Source organism: Perognathus longimembris, chromosome 10, assembly GCF_023159225.1.
Source record: "Perognathus longimembris pacificus isolate PPM17 chromosome 10, ASM2315922v1, whole genome shotgun sequence".
Lineage (NCBI taxonomy): Eukaryota > Metazoa > Chordata > Mammalia > Rodentia > Heteromyidae > Perognathus > Perognathus longimembris.
The window spans coordinates 7,910,941-7,926,286 of record NC_063170.1 but is presented as its reverse complement, the minus strand read 5'-3'; the positions used below and the strand labels follow the sequence as shown (position 1 = coordinate 7,926,286).

General features: G+C 49.8%; 1 protein-coding gene across 1 annotated transcript in view; it reads right to left on the bottom strand.

Moving 5' to 3' along the window:
• Positions 1-10,835: 10,835 nt before the first annotated feature.
• Positions 10,836-15,346, bottom strand: part of Cfdp1 (craniofacial development protein 1) — an 85,717-nt gene continuing 81,206 nt past the window's right edge. The window contains exon 7 of the mRNA XM_048355111.1: positions 10,836-11,144. Coding sequence (XP_048211068.1) covers positions 11,054-11,144 — 91 coding nt within the window. The 3' untranslated portion in view covers positions 10,836-11,053. The remainder of the gene's footprint in view (positions 11,145-15,346) is intronic.

Below are 15,346 nucleotides of genomic sequence, written 5' to 3'. Positions count from 1 at the left end.
GCTTGCCTCGTATACATGAAGGCCTGGGTTCGAATCCTCAGCACCACATATATAGAAAAGACCAGAAGTGGCGCTGTGGCTCAAGTGGCAGAGTGCTACCCTTGAGCAAAAAGAAGCCAGGGACAGTGCTCAGGCCCTGAGTTCAAGCCCCAGGACTGGCAAAAAAAAAAAAAAAAAAAGAAAGATTTAATAATACAAGAACAAAAAAACTGACGCATCAGTAGATTTCTAATGTTCTACTCCAGGCACTATTCCATCCACTTTATTTTGCAGATGTAGCAATGGGGTCAGGGGTGCAGGGCACCAAGCCATGTGCCCAAGGACACTAGAAGGTGAGCAGGGCTAGGCTTAGATCTGGGTGTCTGGTGTGGCTGTTTTGAAGTCTATCATTCTGCCCCTCCCTTTGCCTGCGGATGTTGTTTGGCTCTAAGGGCGGTTAGGTAACAGTGAGGGATGTGGTTTTTCTTAACACTAACTGAACGCCCAATAATCCAATTCAATTTTTGTGTGTGCATGCTGGGCCTGGGGCTTGAGCTCAGGGCCTGGATGCTGTCCTTCACCTTTTTTGCTCAAGGCTCATGCTTTACCACTTTGAGCCACAGCTCCACTTCCAGCTGATTGTTGGTTCATTAGAGTCTCATGAACTTTCCGGCCTGGGCTCGCTTCAAACCATGCTCCTCAGAGCGCAGCCTCCTGAGTAACCTGGCCCAATTCAGTTCTGACACTAATTACCCCGAGGAGTTACCTAGAGGATCAAAGGCATGGTTCCAGCTTGTGTCCAAGTCCAGATGCCAGCTGCACTAGGGAGGCCCAGGAGTTCACGCTCTGCTCACTTGTCTACAAACTTGGAGCCTCCCATGTCTTTCCCCTGTCAGGTTTGATTAATTTGCTAGAACAACTCACAGGCTCAGGGAAGTGCTAAATTACAAATACAGTTTATTATACAGCGTGCAAACAAACTGTCAAATGAAGGTATATCCTGGGTGGGTGAGGTCCAGACCGCAACAGACATTCCAATAGATTCAGGGGTGCAACACCCCTGGGGCATGTGGATGTGCTCACCAGCCTCCAGGAGCTATGTTCCTTAGGACTTTTGCATTGATACAATTGATTAAGTCATTGGCTAATGGAGCTTGACTACTAACCCTCTAATCATGCTGAATGCCTGGTCCTTCATTGGCATACAGAAGACAGTAAATTCCAAGGGTCTGGGGTGGGGGGGGGGGAGGCTCTATGCCAGAAACAAAAAGGCTACCGTGGTCATTTTTGTTATCAAAGTAACATAGAGTAACTGCAGTTTGGGAGAAACACCATTGCATTGGAATAACAAAAACCAACTTGTGCAAAGCTGCTTATTCTATTTGTAGCCCAGTTGACAGCGGGCTCCAGAGTACAGTAGAAAAGGGCTGGGAAGGGTGTCGCGGGATCGTGGACACCTCCCCCTCACCGTGTCTCAGACTCTTGAACCTCAAAGCTCTGATAAGGAAGCTCAATGGCTGAGCAGCCATGAAGCCGTGGGCCTGTTCCAGACCCTGGTAAAGAGAAGAGAAGACAATCCGCTTGAGACAGCATTCTCAGGCATGGCTGCCAGGGGCTTTCAAAATGGCTTCCCTCCCTCAGTCAGGATGCCTCAAGCTCGGGCAGACGGAACGGAGGTCACAGTGTAATGTGGGCAGTGGAACTGAGAGCAGGGCACTGGTCAGAGGGCAGCTCTCGCCTTCCTTCCAGAGGATCTGGGCAGGAGGCCCCGTCTAGACAGGCTTGTCGGCGTCTAGGGGTTTGGTAGGAACCCAGCTGGCCTCTTGGCTGTGGTGAGGGCCCTGTGATGGCTCAGGATACTGAGCAGAGTTTGAAGACAGGCCATTCTACAGGAAATTTCTATTAGAAAACTGCCCCCGGCTGTGATTTATTTTAGGATCTTCAGATTTGAAGCTCATTTATCCGGGTCAGGAATCATTCATTTTGCATCTCGGGAGTCGAGGCCCGCCGTGGCATCTTTCTGACATACGGTTTGCTCATCTGTCGAGGCCCTGTCCGCGAGGGGAGGTTGTCGGGCTGGTGTCCCACCATCAGCTGGAGGAGCAGTTCTTCCAGGCACGTGGCCTGGCTGGTCCCCTCAGCAGCTCCAGCCACCCCAAGCTCCATTTCCACATGGGGTGTTGCTCTTCTCCTGGGAAAGGTTCCCGGACCATTTGGGAGGATCACTTCCGAGCGTCTCCTAGTCCAGAATGGCTTGCTCTGAATCCAGCCAGCTCATCACCATGGCAACGCTTCCATCCTCCCACCAGCCGAACGTCCCTCGGACTCCCGGAAAGGAGACGGAGGTGAAATAGTGAGAGCTGTCAGATAAATACAAATACATAACGAGGAGTGGTGGCACATAGCAGTAATCCTGGCACTTGGGAGATTGAGGCAGGAGGATCGCGAGTTCCAGGCCAGCCTGGGCTACACACTGAGAGCTATGTGTCTCTTCCAATTTACATGCCTGTAAATGTAGCTCTTTATCTTTCCCTGGCCATAGAGCCTTCTCTATTCTATAAGAGGTACCTGTCAGTGGCACTTAAGTGTTTATCATTATATATCCACTCTATATTCCAAGCCAATCAACATTTAGCATTATTTTCATGTCTTGAAATTTTTTTAAATGGAGGTGAGATTCGTGGAGAACCATTTATTCCTTTTGTGGTGCTGGGGTTCAATCCAAGGGCCTCATACATGCTAGATATGTGCTCTACCATTGAGATACAATCCCTAAGCTATGTGCCAGTGGTTCATGCCTATAATCCTAGCTACTCGGGAAGCTGAGACCCAGAAGATCAAAGTTCAAAGCCAGCCCAGGCAGAAAAGTTTATGAAACTCCTAACTCCAATTAACCACCAAGCTGGAAGTGGAAAAGCAGATGAAATTCCTTTGTGAAACGTGTCTTTCCTATACCAGAACTAGCTGACTGCCTCCCTCCCTCCCTCCCTCCCTCCCTCCCTCCCTTCCTCCCTCCCTCCCTCCCTCCCTCCCTCCCTCCCTCCCTCCCTCCCTCCTTCCTTCCTTCCTTCCTTCCTTCCTTCCTCCCTTCCTTCCTTCCTTCCTTCCTTCCTTCCTTCCTTCCTTCCTTCCCCTCCCCTTCTCTTTCTGTGCCAGTCCAGCTAAAGGCCTGGGCATTGTCCCTTAGCTTTTTCCACTCAAGGCTGGCATTCTACCACTTGAGCCACAGTTCCATTTCTGGCTTTTTGATAGTTAATTGGAGACAAGAGTCTTACAGAGAGGCTGGGAATGTGTCTTAGTGGTAGAGTGCTTGCCTAACATGCAAACAGTCCTGGGTTCGACTCCTTAGTACCACATAAATGGGGGGGGGGGGAGGAAGCCGGAAGTGGTGCTGTGCCTCAAGGGGTAGAGTGCTAGCCTTGAGCACAGAGAGGCTTAGGGACAGAGCCCAGGCCCTGAGTTCAAGCCCCAGGACCGCCCCCACCCCCGCCCCCCAAAAAGTCTCACACTTCTTGCCTGGGCTGGCTGGGAGCTGGGATCCTTAGATGTCAGCTTTCTGACATCTAAGCTAGTCTGACCCCCATCCTCCTAGCTACTCCCCACCCATCCCTTACTGCAGCCCAGCCTCCGCTCCTCACTTCTCACCATGGACTACTCTTGGACAGACACAGGACATAAATAATCAATACTGTATCTGTGGGTTTTCCTATTTCTTACTGAAGACTCCCACATATGTGTAAAAGAAATACCTGAAGCTTGAGTGCTTTTCTTTTTTCTTCTTCTGTTAACCTTATCTATGTCAGTTGCATTCTTAGGCCCAGCTGGAAACCCTGAGGGTAGAGAAAAAGGTTTGCCTCCCCTCCAGAGGTTTCTAGGATTTTTATGATTACAAGGAATCTTGCCTCCTTGCACACGAGCTGCGGCTTGCCTGGGATGCCAACTGAGGAGCAAAGTCTGCTGTCACGAGCCAGGTACAGCTCCACATTTATTAGGCATCATCAAAGTGTTCTTCAAAGCAGTGCTAATTTATATCTCCTAAGACTGGCTTTCAGGGGGGGCAACGTGTGCAATTTAATTATAGCATCTTAGCACTTAGCTTGTTTCACTTAATAAAATGTTGAGGAGTAGGCAGTGCCGTATTAAACATTCTCTGCCATCTTTTTTTTGGTGCTGGCCCTGCGGCTTGAACTCTGGGCCTGGGCGCTATCCTTGAGCTTTTATGGACAAAGCTAGTGTTCTGCTACTTGAGTTCCACTTCTGGCTTTTTCTTTTTTTGTTGGTTGTGGGGCTTGAACTCGGGGTCTGGGCGCTCTCCTTGAGCTTTAGCTCTCAAGGCTAGCGCCCTACCACTTTGAGCCCCACTTCTGGTCTTCTGTGGGTTAACTGGAGAGACCAGTCTCATGGATTTTCCTGCCCAGGCTGGCTTCAAACCACGATCCTCAGATCTCAGCCTCCCGAGTAGCTAGGATTACAGGTGAGAGCCACGGTGTCCGGTCCTCAGCAATCTTTTGGAGACAGGGAATGAGATTCAGAGAGGCTGAGTGATTTCCCTGGTTCGCAGAGCAGGTCTGAGGAGGAGGCCAAGCCCTTCTGAAGTCATTTTCCCTACCTCCCTGTCCCTCCCCCTCACCCCCCATTTCCTGAAGCCAAGCAGCATCCCGAGTGGAGAGGGCGCTACCCCGACCCCGGCTGGCACAGCCGTCCTGGGGAAGCAGAGCCTGGGCTCTGTGAGGGGCTGTCAGCACTGCTGGCCGTGGTGTGCCAGCTCCCGTCTTTTCCTGCCACACGCATGTCTGCAGCCTGAGCTTCCTCTCCTTGGCACTGGAGTCTTCCCTTCGCAGCAGGAATCCCGGGATATGGTGGTGGGAGCCACAAGGAGCCATCTTGTCCCTTCACATGCCCCCCACCCTGTTGTGTGCCAGCCTGGGCCCACCAGCTGGCTCCTTCGTCCAACTTCGTCCTCAGGAAAGTGGGGAGACGCCAGTGGACAGTGGAGAGGAGCACCAATCATTTGTGGATGATGCTACATGCTTCTGGCCCTGTTCTGGGAGCCCTCCCCCTCCCCCCACCCTCACAGCACTTGTGGTTTGCACACTTTCGGTGTTTGGAGCCACAGCTCATGACAGACAACACATTCAAGGTCCCTGGAGCTCTGGCGAAGCAGAAAGATGGCGCTGTCCAGCACCTGTCCCGGGTTCTTCCCACTATGTCCCTATCCTGCCAGAGCGTACCAACCAAGCCACTCACGCGCATGCACGCACGCACGCACATGCGCACGTACACACTACAGTACACGCCACCCACTACGTCTCAGCACACTAACCACATCATGGCATCTCCTGGTGCCAGGCAGCAGCCCATTCATCTACGCACCGCCAGGGGGGTTCCCGGCCCCCTGTAGTGCCTGTCACGCGCTCACTTACTGCACACTCAGGCAGCATGAAGACAGGTCTGTGGCTAGGGGTGTGCCAGGCAGGGCCCTTGCTCTAGTTTCTCGGACATGGCGCAGCTTGCTCACTCCCTTAGGTCCCGGGAGGCTTTCTTCAGCATTCCTAATTAGCACACTGCATTCCTCAGGAAATAGGTGAGCAGAGCAGAGCATGAGGCTTGCTTTTAGCCTTTGACCGTATACTATTTTAGGGCATCTTTTTCTGTAATGAGAAGGTGACATCTTCATCTGAGACATGGAGGTGACGGAGGTGGATGGCCAGGAGGTAACTTCTCGGGAGTCACCGGACCCCGCAGGACAGGGAAGGGTCCAGGTTTGGGTCTCACCAGCCATCGATGCTGGCCACAATGAGGGCCAGCACTGGACCTGACAGAGGTGGACAAAGCACCCCAGCACTGGACCTGACAGAGGTGGACAAAGCACCCCAGAGCCTGACTCATTCTTTCCATTTCCTTGACAATTCCTAACTCCTGGGTAGAGAGACACCACTTCCTTCAGGAGCTAGCTTTCATGAAATGTGGATGTAAAGAGCTAGATCAAAGCATTACTTGTTCCTCTTACAAATCACGGGCTAGGCAGTGTCTGTCGTGGTTCAAACATAGTGCTGGGGATTGGACCCAGGGCCTTTGCATGCCTGGCACATGCGCTAACCACTGGGCTACAATCCTGTCCTCTAAAAAGACCGTTGTTTTGGTGACACTGGAATTTTGAGTTCAGGGCTTTGTGCTTGGTTGGCAGGCACATTCATTCCACTGTTTGGGCCAGGCTTTCAGTCCTTCAAAAAAATTATTTTTGCTGGTTTTGGGGCTCGAACTCTGGACCTGAGCACTGTCCCTGGGCTTCTTTTGCTCAAGGCTAGTGCTCTTCCACTTGGGCCACAGCGCCACTTCCAGCATTCTGGAGTGGTTTACTGGAGGTAAGAGTCTCACGGTCTTTCCTGCTGGTTTTGAACTGCAATCCTCAGATCTCAGCCTCCTGAGTAGCGAGGATTACAGGCATGAGCCACCTGCATCTGGCTTGCTCTGGTTATTTTTGAGGTAGGGTTTCACTGTTTGTTCAGGTGGGCTATTATGTTTCTCCCACTGCAGCTGGAATGACAGCTGTGCCACCATGGTCAGTTTATTTGCTGAAATGGCGATCTTCTTGCCCATGTTTTTGCCTCAAACTGCAATCTCCCTGATCACTACTTCCTGAGTTGCTAGGATTACAGGTGTGAGTCTCTGGCACCTCTCCAAAAGTAATGATTATTTTAAAATATAATTTTGCTGTTATTATTAAGGTACTGTACAGAGGAGTTACAATTTCACATCAGGTAATAAGTACATTTTTATTTTTATTATTATCATCAGTCCCGGGGATTGAATTCAGGGCCCTTGAATATGCTAGGCAAGGGTTCGACCACTGAATGACATCCCCAGCATCAAAGGGTGATTTTATTATTATTTTTTAATTTATTTTTATTTTATTTTTTAGCCATAGCCTTACTTTGGCTTTTTGGTAGTTAATTGGAGATAAGAGTATCACCGACTTTGCTGCCCAGGCTGGCTTCAAACTGCCATCCTCAGATCACAGCCTCCTGAGTAGCTTAGGCATGAACCACTGATGCCTGGCTATAAAATAGTACAGACTTTTTGGAATATTCCTTTATATGGTTTTTATTCTATTGATAGATCAATAAAATAGTTCTATTAGATTATTTTCAAAGATAAAATGACTCACACCTGGACTCCTCTGTCTACTCAGGAGACTGAGTGACTCAAAGCAGAAAAGTCCTCAAGACTCCATCTCCAAAATAACTAGCAAAAAGCTTTTTAAAAAAAAATTATTTATTAATTAAAAATTTTTTGACAAGGTGTTGTGCAAAAAGGGTACAGTTACATAGTAGGGGAGTGTGTACATTTCTTGTGATATCTTACGCCCTGTTTTTCTTTCCCTTCTCTAGGTCAGGTAGACATATATACAATACCCAATGTACCAAGAACATAATTCGCCTAGGGCTTTAAATGTAATGTCGACATTAGACAATATGTCGACAGTAGTCTTATATGAATGGACATACATAGCTTTTGAGCTATTGTATTCCACTGAGAGGTCAATTTTTGACCTTTATATGTTGAGTAGTTGTTTGGTTTTAGTTACATAATGTTGAGTCGCTGACCCAATTCTGTGGGAAATACCATTTGACAAGCAGTTTTTGGTTTCACAGACCTGGTTTCTACTGTCTCTCCGTTACCCCATCTTAACAGTCCTATATCAGGGAGATCATGCCCCTTTGTTTTCTGTGTTCTAGGCTTGTCTCGCTCAACATTATTTGTTCAAGTTCTGACCATTTCCCTGCGAATAACAATATTTCACCACTCCTAATCGCTATGTAGTATTCCATTGTGTATAGGTACCATATTTTTTGGATCCATTCATCTGTGGAGGGGCATCTGGGTTGATTCCATATTTTGGCTATTGTGAATTGTGCCGTGATAAACATGGAAGTGCAAATGTCTTTTTGATATCTTGGGACTTGCTGTTTAGGATAGATGCCTAGGAGTGGTATGGCTGGGTCATAGGGTAGGTCTATATTGAGCTTTTTGAGAAACCTCCATACTGTTCTCCAAAGTGTTTGTACTAATTTGCACTCCCACCAACAATGGAGAAGGGTTCCTCTTTCCCCGCACCCCCTCCAGCATTTGTTGTTGCCTGAGTTCAGAGTATAGGCCATTCTAACTGGAGTGAGGTGGTATCTCAGGGTTGTTTTTATTTGCATTTCCTTTACTACCAGGGATGTTGAACATTTCCTCATACGTTTCTTTGCCATTTTTATATCTTCTCTTGTGAAGTCTCTCTTAGCTCCTTTGCCCATTTCCTAATTGGTTTATTTGGGCTTGGAGGGGCTTAGTTTTTTGAGTTCTCTGTAGATGACAGATATTAGGCCTTTGTCTGTTGCTGTGCTGGTAAAGATCCTTTCCCATATGGTTGGCCGTCTTTCTATTTTGGTGGCTATGTCCTTAGCTGTGCAGAAACTTTTTAATTTGTAGTAGTCCCATTTGTCGAGTCTTTCCCCTATTTGTTGTGCCCCTGGGACTCTATTCAGGAAGTTCCTTCCTGTGCCGATAAGTTCTAGTGTCTTTCCTACTCTGTCCTTCAGTAGTTTCAAGGATTCAGGTCTGATATTGAGGTCCTTGATCCATTTTGAGTTGATTGGTGCATGGTGATAGGCTTGGGTCTACTTTGAGTTTTCTGCATATGGCTGCCCAGTTCTCTCAAAGGGTGATTTTAAAAAAACTATTAGAGATGAAGCGGCTTTACTCAGCCTGACCACCCAGCTTGGCCTTGGCGGGCTTAGCTTGTCTTGCTGGCCAGTGCCTCTGTTCCCTGAATTTGATTGTGGTGAGAAGTGAACACAGGGGCAGAGGAGGTGCTGGGAAGAGACAATGATCCAGAATCTCCAAAGCTTCCTTTCACAGTTGTTAAAACAAGCACCCGATCTTAGGATGCGGAGAGCGCCTCCTTCCTGGACCTCTGCGTTGTTCCTGCTGATGCAGGAGAGCACCGGGAGGCCGCGCACCCTCTTCCGCCTCAACGCAGAGCCTTCCAAGTCCTCCCTCATACACAGCACAATTCTATGTGTGCTGGTACCAGGGCATGAGCCTCCTGGCTTGCATTTTCACTTAGCCTTTTCTCTCAAGGCTGGTGCCCCACCACTTGAGTCACCTCCATTCCCGGCTTATTGCTGGTTAATCGGAGATGACTCAGAGACTTCTTTGCTTGGACTGGCTTTGAATCTTCATCTTATTCTCCTGAGTAGCTGGATTATAGGTGTGAACCTCTGGGAGAATTTTTAAATTTAATTTTTGTTGGGCATGGGGCTCGAACTCAGGAAACGGGCGCTGTCTCTGAGCTTTTCCGCTCAAGGCTAGCACTCTACCGCTTGAAACAGCACCACTTCTGGCTTTTTCTATATATGTGGTTTTGAGGAATCAAACCCAGGGCTTCATGTATGCGAGGCAAACACTCTACCACTAGGCCATATTCCCAGCCCCAATCTGGCTTTTTATTTAGGAAAAATTCAAATGTACATGGAAGTAGAGAATGGAATAATGGACAGAATCCACTCCTCTCCCAGCTTCAACACTTACCACCACATGGCTCTTCTTGTTTCATCTCTAACCTATTCACTTCCCTGGGGACAATTTTAAAGAACAAAAGGAGAAAAGTTACTGGTCCATGACAAAGACCGAGTGTGCTAGGTACTCTGTCTGGCTGACCTATCACCTAGTTCTCATTCCCTTTCCTCCAGCCTGCCTTCCAGGGCGGGGAAATGCAGGGTGAGGCGATGGCCCCGATATGACCCAGGGCTGCTCTGAGGCTGAGTGAAATACATGCATTCTTAGGTGTGCACGAGTGATGGTAAGTGTGCACGCACCTGTGTCACCGTGGGCCTGTGGCTCACGGGTGAGCCCAAGTGTGTGCAGTACAGGAGGCTCCTGGGGACGCTCCGTGGCTGGATGACACGGGGTGACTGACAGTTGAAATGGGGGGCACTGGGAGGGCATCCGTGTCAGGAACAGGGCAAACAGGCGGCTGCTTCTGTCAGAGGGAGGAGACCCGAGGGGCTTTTCAGAAGACTCACAGATGGAGACTCTTCATGAGATGAGTGGAAAAGACGCGTCCACTGCCACACAGCAGAGCGTGGCTGCCGTGGAAGGCAGGGCAGAGGACGGCAGGCACACTGTCAGCCATGTTCTGCCTTCGCTCCCAGGGCCTGGGGGTGGCAGGGGAATTCCCATGGGGAATACGCATGCTCTTGCAGCTCTCAGCCTGACTTAGACTCCAAACGTGAGCATTTGCTACAAGAAACCCTACTTTATGAGTTTAGTACCACTTATTTTAGAGGATTCTGGATAATTCTCCAACAGGGAGAGAAGTCTGCTCCCGCGTGTGGGTACATTAACCCTGACATGAAGGAGTGGGTGAGTCAGAAGGATGAAGGCACACAGAGAACAGGCATCTGAGAGCACTGCACGGAGGTCTTGCCTGAGCCTTGGCTGGCCCCGCCTGGGAGTCGGGAGGTCACACCCCACCCACTCTGGCTGGGCTTAGGTTAAAGGACTTCCCTCGGTTCTAGCAGTGCTCCAATACAGGACCACACCTGAGACCTCACAGGCCATCTGTCTGGTCAAAGCCTATATAATGCTCTATCATTATCCCTAGGATCCTTTATCAAAGTGGAGGAGAGCAGACAATGACGTCAAATGCAGCTTGTCAGCTACATTGTGGGTAACAGGACAAGCACCCGTGCTGTCGGTCAGGTGCGGCTGCGGGGTAGGGCCTGCGGTGCCCTGGCGGGGCGGGGCGGGGCGGGGCGGGGCTCACACTCTAGCCGGCAAAAGGGGAGGTGAGTAAGGTCTTCATCTTCACCAGCCTTGTAGAAGTCCGACTTTTATTTAACAACAAACTTTTAGAAGTAAACTGAACGAAATCACATGGGAGTAAGATACATAAACAGAATTTCAATGTAGAAAAAAAGGCCTTTCTGGGAAAGGGGATGAGGAACACTGGAACTGTTTCAGAGACGCACAGAAAGCTCACATTGTCAACAGGATTAAGCTGCTATGGATTTTCCCCAGAGCATCATGGTTTCATTTTGCTCAGCCTGAGATCTCGCTCGATTTCAAACTGTCTGTGGTCCACTCGGTCTAGGAAAGCTTTCCGTTCAATGTACCTGGAAGAAGATGAAAAAAGCACTTGTGAGAAGAGTCCACAAGAAACCTGCCCCGTCCCACCCGGGGTGGACCACGCTGCAGCAAACACAAGCAGATGAGCCTGGCCGGTCCAGAAGGGCCGAGGCTATCACTAACTCCCAGTGCCCGCCTGCAGACGATGCCGGCTTAGATGTGAAGACAAATAAGATGTAAAGGACAGGGCACAGCATACCACAAGGAAAGCACACCAGGGGTCCTGGGTCCCAAAGTCACTCACTTCTGTGACAAGACTAAGTGGAAATGAAAAATGGGTCAGCTTGGCTGCACATGAGCCTTGTTTTCCTCACAGCAACGCAGGGATGCCCTGTTTCCTGGCCTTGAGGTGAGTCTTCTTGGTGGGTGAGGGAAAGCTACCCAGACTGTCCATTCCACAGGACACAAACACACGTGGAATGAAAAGGACAGGAAAATGATCTCCAAGCGCTGCTGTGGGGTTTACGAGCTGTGCCCGTTAATTGTTCTAAGCTGACCAGCGGCTGCTCATCTTCCTTGTTTTTCCTCCACTTGGTTGGGGCCAGGCGGCTTCAGCTAGGATGACAGGAGAGGCCTTTCTCTCAAGTCACTTAGGAATGAGATTGTGATCAAGAGCTTCTTCCTCCAAAGTCACAAGCAGGGAGGATCCCCGTTCGTGTGCTGGCTCTCCTGACTCAGGCCGAGGTCGGCCATCCAGGCAGGGTGGGAAGGAGGGAGGCTCGCCGAGGCAGGAGGCTTGCCGGCGAGCGGCAGCCGGGCGGGCGGCTTAATGAGACACAGCTGCATTTTAATGTACCTTCTCGCCATAAAGTATGCTGCAATTTGCTTGGGGGGAGGAGATTTCTGCTAATTAATCTACTGAGAGAGCAAAAGTGCCATTGAAAATGGGAGACATAATTGAATCTCTGCACTCATTTTTCTTTTGTTGTACAGCAGAAAATGTGCATCTGTCACGGCAAGGTTATTAAGTTTGTGGTGAGAATGTTGCCAGGGTCAGGAACTGGTGTTCCTTGTTGAGTTCAGGCTTTGATTTCCCCCACAGCATCCTTTGCAGTAAGACCCATTTTACCTGCTCACCTGCCAGGCCCACAGCCACTAACCCTGCACCCTTCCTTACCTATGGGGTCGGCCAGACCTTGACTGTCACTGGCAACCACGAGGATGACAACAGGGAGGGCCTGGGGTGAGGATTACATGAAGCTGTGTACACAGTGTTGAGCACAACACCACCCGCTATGCTATTCTTTGAGCTCTTCTGCTCAGGGCTAGCACTCTACCACTTTGAGTCACAGTGCCACTTCCAGTTTCTGAGTGGTTACTTGGAGATAAGAGTATCATGAGGACCTTTCTGCCCAGGCTGGCTTGGAACCACGATCCTCAGATCTCAACTTCCTGAGTAGTTAGTATAGGTGTGAGCCACCAGCGCCCGGCTAACACTATGGTACTTTTGAGGTTCCTATTGTCTTAGAAAGCTGGGCACGGGAGCAGAGTGTTCTGGAAGACAGCACACCAGTGGAGCTGGGACAGTTATCAGCAAGCAGTTACTCTCACCTAATTGAGCTGCCAGGTGAAAGCAGTGGGCAAGGTGGGAAGGGCTGGAGAACAGGGCGGGCTGGCTTTTAGGTCTCATGTAAGTCCCCAGGGTCAGAGTTATTAGATTTACCAAGTCAAAACACAGGGTGCCTGGGAACATTTGAATTTCAGGCTCTCTGACAGAGAGGCACAGGGCAGACACTGCGGACTTCTTCTGATAAAGGGAAAAATGGGGGGCTGGGGACTGGTGGCTCATTTCTGTCATTGTAGAAGGCTGAGATGAAGATCAACTTTCCTGGGCAGGAAAAGTTCAGGAGATTCTTTTTTTTTTTTTTGGGGGGGGGCCAGTCCTGGGCCTTGGACTCAGGGCCTGAGCACTGTCCCTGGCTTCCTTTTGCTCAAGGCTAGCACTCTGCCACTTGAGCCACAGCGCCACTTCTGGCCGTTTTCTGTATATGTGGTGCTGGGGAATCGAACCCAGGGCCTACATGTATACGAGGCAAGCTCTCTTGCCACTAGGCCATATCCCCAGCCCCAGTTCAGGAGATTCTTATCTCCAATTAACCAGAGAAAAGCCAGAAGCGGAGCTGGGGCTTATGTGGTATCGTGCCAGGCTTGAGCAAAAATGCAGAGGGACAGCATCTAGGCCCTGAGTTCAGTCCCCAAGATTGGCACACACACACATAAAAGGGACAAGTGGGGAGCACTTGGACATACAACAGAACAACTCCCCCATCTACTGCAAGCAGCCCCATGCAGGCTTGTAAATAAAACAGGTAAAGGAATTGGGCACAGTGGCTCACACTTGTAACCTCAATTACTTGGGAAGCAGAAATCAGGAGGATCACAATTGAAGGCCAGCTCAGGCAAAAAAGTTATCAAGACCCTATCTCAACAGATACATTGAGCATGTTGGTTCATATCTGTAACTCCAACCACACAGTGTGATCATGGACTGGGACTGGCACTGGGTAAAAATATATGACCTTGTGTGAAGAATTAAAGCAAGAAAAGAGGACGTGGCTCAAGAAGTAGAATACCTGCCCTGCAAGCACAAGGCCCTGAGTTCAAACCCACACAAAGTTCAGGCAGGAAATGTATGGATTTACTCTATTCCTTTCAGACTATGTGTCTGGATGATGATGACGACAATGACGACGAGGATAACAACAAGTATGAGGTCCTGAAGCTTACAGCACCGGAAGCAGGTGTGTAGACAGCAGGGTGCTCTAACTGGCCCTTGGAAAAGCTGGTAGAAAAGCGAGGTGAGCCTCGACAAGAGAGTGTGTGGTGCTGGAATTGCCTGCGGGGCACCCGGGGAACAGAGCTTGCAGGGCTACTTGCTGAGAGATCAGGAAGGAGGAGGAAGAATGAACAAAGGCCTTGCAGGTTCCGGGAGCTCAGTGGGGCCAGCTGACTCTGAGATCACAGGAGCAAACTGCGTGAAGGGAACTAGCGAGGCTGAGCTGGGGCTGCCGGAGGCTTCAGGCAGTGAGGTGGGCACAGGTGCAGGATGCAACTGGATTCCCAGGGGACAACCTGACAAAGACCATCCAGACAGGTCTGGAGACCTCATTTCCCAGTCACAGCCACCAGCAGCTGCTCACGGGGTCCTTGTGACCGTCTTGGTTCACCACCAAGAGATGACTGCAAACTAACAGCCCTCCTCGTGGGACAGGGGCTCCTCTAGTACCAAGACACAGAAAGGATGCGGAGGAATTGTTGTGCTTTTGGGTAAGATACTTAATTTTCTGTCCCCTAACCCCTTCTCTGTAAAACAGAAATAAAAATAATGATACCTTAGCTGGGCACCAGTGGCTTGGGCCTGTAATCCTAGCTACTCAGTAGATTGAGGATCTGTGACCCTCAGAACCAGCAGGGCAGAAAAATCTGAGAAACTCTGCCTCCAATGAATCAGCAAAATGGTGGGTCGGAGGTGTGGCTCAAGTGGTACAGTTCAGGCAATGAATAGAAAAAGCCAAGCAAGAGCACAAGGCCTTGAGTTCAAGCCCCAATACAAGCACAAAAGAAAAGAGGGCTGGGAATATGGCCTACTGGCAAGAGTGCTTGCCTCATATACATGAAGCCCTGGGTTCGATTCCCCAGAACCACATACACAGAAAAAGCTGGAAGTGGCACTGTGGCTCAAGTGGCAGAGTGCTAGCCTTGAGCAAAAAGGAAGCCAGGGACAGTGCTCAGGCCCTGAGTTCAAGGCCCAGGACTGGCAAAAAAAAAAAAGACAAGACAATATCCTGTGGCTTTTGCAATGAAACTGACATACTTTTTTTTTTCTTTTTGTGCCAGTCCTGGGCCTTGAACTCAGGGCCTGAGCACTGTCCCTGGCTTCTTTTTGCTCAAGGCTAGCACTCTGCCACTTGAGCCACAGCGCCACTTCTGGCCATTTTCTGTATATGTGGTGCTGGGGAAACGAACCCAGGGCTTCATGTATACGAGGCAAGCTCTCTTGCCACTAGGCCATATCCCCAGCCCCGAGAGACATACTTTGTAAACAATAAAACTAAAAAGTTATTAGAGTTGTTTTGGGTTACTTCTTCTTTTGGACCTGGACAGCTTCACCTATAGAGCCTCGGCCCCTAGGACAGCAGAGGCTCCAGTAAGAAGGGCTGGCTGGGAAGGCTGCCTCCCAGGCCTCCTG